The sequence below is a fragment of the Hypanus sabinus genome, chromosome 9, assembly GCF_030144855.1.
Source record: "Hypanus sabinus isolate sHypSab1 chromosome 9, sHypSab1.hap1, whole genome shotgun sequence".
Lineage (NCBI taxonomy): Eukaryota > Metazoa > Chordata > Chondrichthyes > Myliobatiformes > Dasyatidae > Hypanus > Hypanus sabinus.
In genome coordinates, this window is record NC_082714.1 from 94,490,608 (window position 1) to 94,498,764 (window position 8,157).

The 8,157-nt window shown below is 44.0% G+C and overlaps 1 protein-coding gene across 1 annotated transcript; it reads right to left on the reverse strand.

The window, feature by feature from the left end:
* Positions 1-962: 962 nt before the first annotated feature.
* Positions 963-7,375, reverse strand: LOC132400086 (uncharacterized). Its single transcript, XM_059981164.1, has 7 exons — positions 7,161-7,375; positions 5,225-5,301; positions 3,939-4,262; positions 3,536-3,856; positions 2,601-2,690; positions 1,869-1,918; positions 963-1,672 (listed from the first exon to the last, which is right to left on the reverse strand). Exons 1-7 carry the CDS (start codon positions 7,373-7,375, stop codon positions 1,610-1,612), a joined length of 1,140 nt encoding a protein of 379 aa, XP_059837147.1. The 3' UTR covers positions 963-1,609.
* Between the last annotated feature and the right edge of the window lie 782 nt (positions 7,376-8,157).

Here is an 8,157-nt window from a genome sequence, read left to right on the forward strand (position 1 = left end):
GACAGTAATGGACAGAACCACCCGAGGGGTAACGGCGACGGCCTGTCTTACCCGACGGAGGCAAAGGACAGGATGGGACAGAACCAGTCGAGGGGTAACGGCGGCGGCCTGGCCGATCCGACGGAGGTAAGGGAACAGAAGGGAGCTGGGTCCAGGGTGAGCAGCAGGACAACCGGGATAGACCGGTAAATTGGGAGAAACAAGCAGACAGGACGACTGCGCGGGCAAGGCGAATACGGCGGACAGCGGGAGCAGCGCACACGAAGCAGGAAAACAAGATGAACCGGGACAGAATCGATAAAGAGTAGGCCGGAAACCAGGGCAGAACAAGATACAGAGCAGGGCGGCAACCAGGGCAGAGCCGGATCCAGAATGGGCGAAACAGGTACAGACCAGGATATAGAGTCAACGGACCGGGTTAAACCAACTTCGGAGCAGGACGATCCCCAAACTGGGCTCCGTCCCCGAGCCCCTTATAAACACCTGACCCTTAATAGGTGGCATGTGTTCCTCCTTAAGCCAAGATGATCCAATGGCTCCGGGTGACAGGAGGGTTGGCTGCAAGGCTCGGGGTCCGGAGTCCGTGGACCGGAGCAAGACCCGGAAGGCGGGCTTCTGACCGGACCCTAACACTTATATCATATGACCTTATTGTTTACAGTTCAAAACCACGCTGTAATACCTGTAATGCCAATGTACTTAGAGATGCGAGCACAGACCTTCACCAAATGATTTGTGTTCTGCTGAACAGCGGTTTCTGCAACTCAAGATTCAAGAAAATCTAGACTTTTTTAATTGTCATTCTTTAGCACATGACTTTATAAATAGAAGAAAATATTACTCCGGATCCGACGCGGAATTAAAAACAATCATAGAAAGCAGAAAGAACACAATAAAAACACAAAGAAACACAATAAGTATGAAGACAATCCTATAAAGCCAATGTACATGTAATTGATTAAGCCTCAACCCACGTTGTAACCCTAAGCGGAATAACCCAGGCAATGACAATTGATCAAAACAGTACCGTTTTCATTATATTACAATATATTCAATTTACCGTTACATGACTGTTGCGGATGCCTTAACCCGCCTGTGTCATTACGGCGATGTACAGATAAACACAGCACCAGTTGCCACCATCTTTCACGGTTGTTACCAAATACCTGGGTTGTGGCAAAACTCTCTCCAGAACACTCTGCAATGTTATCTGTCCATTTCATCCTCTATTTTCCTCTTTCTGCATTTCCCCTGCACCGCTGCTTAACGAATGGTCTTTGAATATCTACCTGATCGTTTTATGTTGCCATACCGTCTCAGTTCATTCAATTTATAGAAAGTAAAAAAGCTAAATGATAGCTCTGAGGGAAGCTTTCTGATAAGACTGACACAAACTATGCAAAAACCTTCTTTTTTTCACTAGTGTTCAGAATATACCTGAACCGTGACATCAATGTTAGTCCCGCATTTTATTGACATAAAGAATGAACCCGTAAAAAATCATGTCAATCCCGGAGAGTCAAGGGATGATTCGATGAGAAGGTTTCAGTGTGATCCCGGGTTAGGTCCATTTCCTCATAATCCACCGACGTAGAAACCAACCAGCTTCTCATCTGCGGGCTTGGGAGGATGCTGCGAACTCGAGGGAGGCGTAAAGGATCGGCGCTTCGGACTGGAAAATATACCAAACATTGACAATTAAATATATCGCACAGCGTGCTCTACCAGGGTTCAACAGAGACAGCACTGTTCCGATCTTTTTCTGCCAGACACCTATTTAAATAACTCCAGACTTCGATTTCATAATTCCCTATCCACTCAATTAACACGCATCATTCTTTTGTACAAAACCCAATAAGCGTACGTACCTGAGCTGCACTGCTCTGTCCTTGACGCGTCGCCGATTGACGATGGGTCCCTGTGTTTTGAAAGAGAAGACATTGGAATTATTATTTCGTCTGTCTAATTAATAACTAGTTGCAGAAATGTCTTGTATAACCCCAATCCAAAATATGCTAGTAATCCCCAGTATACCAGCAGTCAATCTTTGATAAGAGTTTCTAAATATTTCACATATACTCCTGGCTCTCGGATGCGTCATAACATTCCTGTGCATTCCCCAATATGACAATGACCTCAACACAAGAATAGTTCACAAATATACAAACCACCCCGTCATGGAATACTATACATTAATGAAAACATAATAATTTCAGGATCCTCGAGGTCTTTAAGCCTACAGTGGGCTTAGGTGGGGTATGATATTTTCATAAAGCCATGAGCAAGTCTTGAAAACTTTACATGGCGAGTGCAACTGTTCCTGGCTTTGGGAAACGCCACAATTCAGTATTTTATGTTAGCTATAACAAAAGACAAAAATCAACAAATGGCATGTTTGCCTTTATTGGTAGGGGTATTGAGTATAAGAGTATGCAAATGATATTACATCGATATAAACATTTTGCTAGAACGCAAGTGTAGTAGTGAATTCATTTTGGTTGCCCCATTTTTAAGAGAACCTGCAAAGCCCGCAGAAAAGATTTAACTTAATATTGCATGGATATGTTATAAGGATGTGTCCGGGAAAAGAGAATTCTCACCTGATCTCCGCACTTTAAAAGTCCAAAAAGCAATGAGGATAACAGGGAAGACAAGGGTAGCAAGGAGGATCACTGTTGGAAGACACCAACCTAGAGAAACATAATTGTTGCTTGGTGAAATCTTTGTTTCCAAGACCTTTTGTCGGGGCTTTGACTTGGTGGATGATTTAATAAAAAAAACACTAAGCAGAAAGAGAAATAAAATTAAACGTCGTGCTGGATTCAGATTGTACAGACAGTTACCATCCACACTTGCGATGTTTTAACATCGAAGGCTATCAGTACGTGATCGTGTAATTATTTATATGTAATTCTTTATTCTCACAATTGTGAATTTTTGACTTCTTTTGCATGACGTGCCCTGGACAGCACGCCACAGCAAAATATGAATGTATGTAAAGATATATGGCCAATGAATTTAACTATTAGTTCTTAAGCCATATTGTACTGTCAGATACCCAAGGCAACGTCAACCAAAGAACGACTCGAAGAATGCAAGAGCCCATGACGCCATACTCAGGTCGTTCCTCGCTTTGCCATCTTGTCCCTTCCAGTCATCTTGCGGTCAAAATCCCAATTTGAAAACACTAAACGTTCCTTTCATTGTGTCTGTGTCTAATCTCTGGAAACTGCTCCCAAAAGCACGATGACAACATTACAGGCATCAGACAATTAAGAGGGAGGTTCACCTCCAGCTGCTCAAAGACTATTCGGATGGGGAAGACAATGATGGGTTTGCTGGAGATAAGCAGATCGTTAAAAATGAATAAATACAAATTAATACTTATTGTGACTTTAGTGAACTAGCCAGTTAATCCAGAAGATATAAGACCATAAAGTCACAGGTGTAGAATTAGGCGTTCGGCCGATCAGCTCTGCTCACCCATTCCGCCACAGATCGGAATGAATATTTTATGTACTAAACATCGCCTCACCTTGATCTGGTTCATCTGTGTGATGGGACACGCTTTTGGTCCTCGTCTTTCCCATGCCCCCGAGTTGTGCGATGCAGGTACAGACTCCTCCGCTCCTCCAGGTTTCCACTGGGACCAGCACCTGACTTCTAACACTGTAGCTCCGGTCAGAATCAAGCATACCGTTATCGCTCAATCCATCCATGATTTGTCCAGATATGTTCCAGTAAATGTTAATCTGAGTGGAAGAAAGGCCGCCGACCAGACACACCAGGGGAACCGACCCGTTCCTTTCAGACGGCGGGACAAATACCAACATGTTAGTCCGGTTGGTGGAGCTGTCTGGACAGAAGTGGGACATCGTTAACCGCAGCTTCACCAGGAATACGTAACTGAGTATAATACCATTGTCAAGTTCTCTTACCTCCAACTAGAAGTGTGGGTCCTTTCGCAAGCAGCGAATAGCTATGCAATCTAGCACAGTAGTAGGTACCCGAATCCTCCACACGGACCTCCCGGATTTCCAACACTGATGTGCGTTCGCCGGAGCCTTTTTTGTAAGCCATCCTGCAACCGGTCTTTTGGCAGTCCGTGGCTTTGATCGCTACCGGGGGTTCGGCCGCATGCTGTTTGTACCAGAGGATACTGCTCACGACCTCCAATCGGTGCGTGTGTTCACAGGATAGTTCAACCTTCTGACCGACATGTGCAGACACTGCAGCCGGACTCGAAGAAAAATGCTTGGATTCTGCAACTGGAATTACAATCAGTTAGTTAAAACTATCTGCTACGGATCAGAAGGAAGTATAAATTGAACACATTGCCTGCTGTTTAAACATACGCTGCCATTTTCGGTTGTTTTAATTGGCTAAGATGTCTCAAGAACATTAAGGGAAGACCAGAAGGCAAATACACGTTGACCTAGCCAAATTCGCAAGACTTAGACTTTACTCATTGACAGCGTGCGTAGAAGGCAACATTAGTCTGTCTCTCTATCCACAGTTGACTTTAACTTAGAGGTTTGATTAACATTTCAGACAGGGCTCACCACGCATTCTTTTCTGGATCTGGAGTTACATACGGATAGAGAAGATCAGTGCGCCAGATATCTTTCATCACAGGAAGATGAACGCGGAGTAACGAGAAAATTATTTTGAAGTCATTTAGGTAGTTTCAGAATCAGCATTAATGAGGTTCTAGCTGTATAGTCCACATGTATTTGACGCTGAATTCTAAATCCCCACTTGCGAGGGTCTTTTGGGTAACTTAGTCCCAAGCATTGCCTTGCTTTTCTAACCGAACAATATTCCCACTGGGATGCAAAATTGCCAGGATGCATTTCTCTCAAAAATTCGGGCCGATCGTGTATGGAAATTCCCAATGTCGACTCACTCACCACAAGCACGGAACATCTGAACGGTAATGAATAGGGATAAAGCTTCCATTAACATCTGGACTAGGGCGGCCGGCGCAGTACTCAACTCCCAGGTTGAGTATCAGCTGCTACTCTGTGCAAATTCTCAGCCGCCGTGGATACTGCTCGGTGCCGAGTTTACGGGGCAGGACCTAGTTTCCGAGTCTGCGCGTCACATGGTCAAATAACTATGGAGCAATGTTCAGAAAGACTTCAAAGAAGGGCATGGTTTCAGCATGGCTTCCGGGATGCAGTGCAGTATATCGCTAGCAAGAGCAGCATTAATGTCCTCTTGCCCCAATCCTCGTAGAAGCCGGCAGTAAGCAGAAACTCTATTTTCTGCAGCCCTCTCTTGTAAAGGTATTCCGTGACTCTACGCAAAGAAAGGTTTTAGAATCAAAATTATTGAATAGAGAGATATACAGCCAGGGTAATTCACGACTTGAGGAGGAACCTGCAGCAATAGATTTCCATTCCTGGTACTTTTGAAGTACTTCAAACATTAACACTGAGTAAGCCTTGTCGGAAATGCATCTATAGTGGCCAGCGAAGAACATTCTTTCAGAATCCTGACTACTACTAAGGTAATAATGAATGTGTTGTCACAATATGTTACCCGCTCCGGACTTTCCAGCATCTCATCTGCGTTTGCAGTCACTGTATTTATAAAGCGAATGGCGTTTATTATAAATGGTTATTTCCATAGTGTGCTGCAAAGCTGACTCTTTGTAAGACATCGGTTCGTCAGCACTTGGCTTATTGTGCGCAGCTTTGGGCCCATATCAAAGAAAGAAAGAGCTGCCATTGGAGACAGTCCAGAGAAGATTCACCAGAATGATCTTCAGAATGAAGGTGTTAACGCACGAGAGATACTTGATGACTCTGGGCGTGTACTCGCAGGAATTTGGAAGAATGATGTGTGTGGGGTGGGGGGAGGGGGATGAGATTGTCGATTATATCATTATAATATATTAAATATTGAAATGCTGAGATAGAGAGGAGGTGGAGATGATGTTAACAATTTTAGGAGGGTCTAAATCCAGGGAGCACAACCTTTGAACAGAGGGAGCTTCCTTTAGAATAAAGAACGAGATGAATATATTTGGCCAGATGGTGGTGAATCAGTGGAATTCCTTGCCAGAGATGTCTGTGCAGCTCAAGGCATTGGTTATACATAAAGCGAAGGTCGACAGACTCTTGATTAGTAAGGACATCAAAGGATTTGGAGAAAAGGCAGGAAAATTGGGTTCATAGAGAAATAAATCAGACATGATGGACCGACAGAAGAAACTCAATGAGCTGTATAGCCTAATTGTGCTCCTGTGCCTTGCAGTTTATCGATTATGCGGAACTCTATAGCATGCCATAAAATTATCAACGCAGATCCTGTTGGAGATGTTCAGAAATCCGGGAGTATGTTCCTCCACAGCTCATTATCTATCTGTCTGCCTGCCTATCTATCGAACTATTTATCTATTTATTTAGGTTAGTGTGTCGCTTACACTAAGATGCCTGAGTAAACAGGACGCAAAATAGGGCAATGTATTTGAGGTTAATTTCCACAGCATGCTCGTTGTGGGTTGCACTGTCTTCTAGTGTGTCATTTAACATGATGTCTAAAGAGCTGACCTTTCAGCAACAGCATCCAAACTATGAAAACAGGAAATCTGCACAGAGCCTTTAGTTCGGTCATGTTTTGCATCGCAGGCATTAACTTTCGCAACCTTCCCACCCCACCCCCCACACCCCCCACCCTCCCCCCCCCCCCCCCAGTATCTGAAGCGTCGAAAGTGAAATAGATGTATTATGCCCGTCTCCGAATTTCACGGTAGCAGATAACTGGCAATCTCTGATGACACCAGACCTTGTTCTCTTTGTATCGGGGACGAATTTGTTTCCCTGTTTCTGAAGATAAAATATCTCTCTGGAACCGAACCGACTTTGGCACCACATGGCCCTGTCGCTCCATAACGCACTATGAACTGAACATTAAATCTTTTTTCATTTTTCGTCCTTCATCTTAAAGTCATTAGCCGTGATGAAGATCCTCGGCCCGAAATGTTAATTGTTCATTCCACTACAAAGAATCTGCCAAAGATTCAAGGTCTTTAAGTATTATTTGTGGTACGCTGAAAGTTAGATGCCTCTAATTTCTACAGCGCAGAAGATAAATTCGGTTCGGTTTCTCCCCCTGGCGATTCTTCTAGTTTTTGTTCTTCTAAACCCACTAACCTTCCTGCGTCATAGGTCGCTGACAGCTGACTGGCCCTTGCCCTATTTTTCAAATTGTCCCGAGGTGTATCCCATTTTCGAAGATCCTTGCTCTCCCAGGAATGTGGTCTTCGGAACTTGTGCTGGCATTTCTGTAGCAATGGGGTTTTATCGGATAAGGTTGCTAGCCCCATACCCAAGCCTCCTCCGTTGCAACCGGGCGTGGCACCGTCCATGTAAAATTTCTTCTGGAGCTTCTGCTCTGCAGTATCTCGCTTTCATCTCTATCCCTCTCACCCAATGTCATCTACTTATGTTTCGTTCCCACTCGTGTCACCACCTTTTTTAGTATTAAATCCGTTTCTATTGTTCACTGTCTTGAGGGAGTTCCGCTTTCTTCCCAGTGTCAGAGTCTTAATTCATTCCTGACTTCCACGTAGGTTTTATTGGGGTTTAGCCTAATGAACGCTCCCACTACTCCAGGTTTTTTATCTAGTCAGCCAACAGTATCACTTTTATCAAAAACGCATGAGATTTAGCAGATGCTGGAACTCCGGAACAACGCACACGATGTTGGTGGAACTCATCAAGTCAGGCTGCATCCACGGAGATGTCCTGATGGAAGGTTTCTGTTCGAAATATTGACTGTTTATTCCACTCCACAGATAATTTTTTTATTTGGCTGAATTCCTCCAGCACTATGTTTGTGTTGTTCATGGGTTCCTCTTTGGCGTTCCTTTTATTGTTATTCTGTATGCACTCAGATTTCTTGAACCGCCTGAATAAAACTCTTTCTGTAGTACCGTTTCCAAAGTCTACAATATTGTGCGTGCCAGAACAAGAAGGTTTCCTACAAATGCATGTACCAATCCTGATCCTTGGTGAAATTTTTTCCTTTTGTAGATAGTTAGAGGACTGGTGTACGTCCCCTCAATGAGGGAAGCCTTCGGATGGAAACATTATTAGCAATTCGGTCTTTTGCTCCGTACAAGTTGATAATTACATCGCTCACTAAATT

Excerpts from the sequence above, each read along its gene's own strand:
- LOC132400086 (XM_059981164.1), bottom strand. The coding sequence starts at position 7,375 with ATGGACGGTGCCACGCCCGGTTGCAACGGAGGAGGCTTGGGTATGGGG. Across the intron at positions 4,263-5,224 it reads CGGCTTCTACGAGGATTGGG|AATCCAAGCATTTTTCTTCG; the intron begins GCAAGAGGACAT and ends TTCCAGTTGCAG. Across the intron at positions 1,919-2,600 it reads TTTTAAAGTGCGGAGATCAG|GGACCCATCGTCAATCGGCG; the intron begins GTGAGAATTCTC and ends TTCAAAACACAG.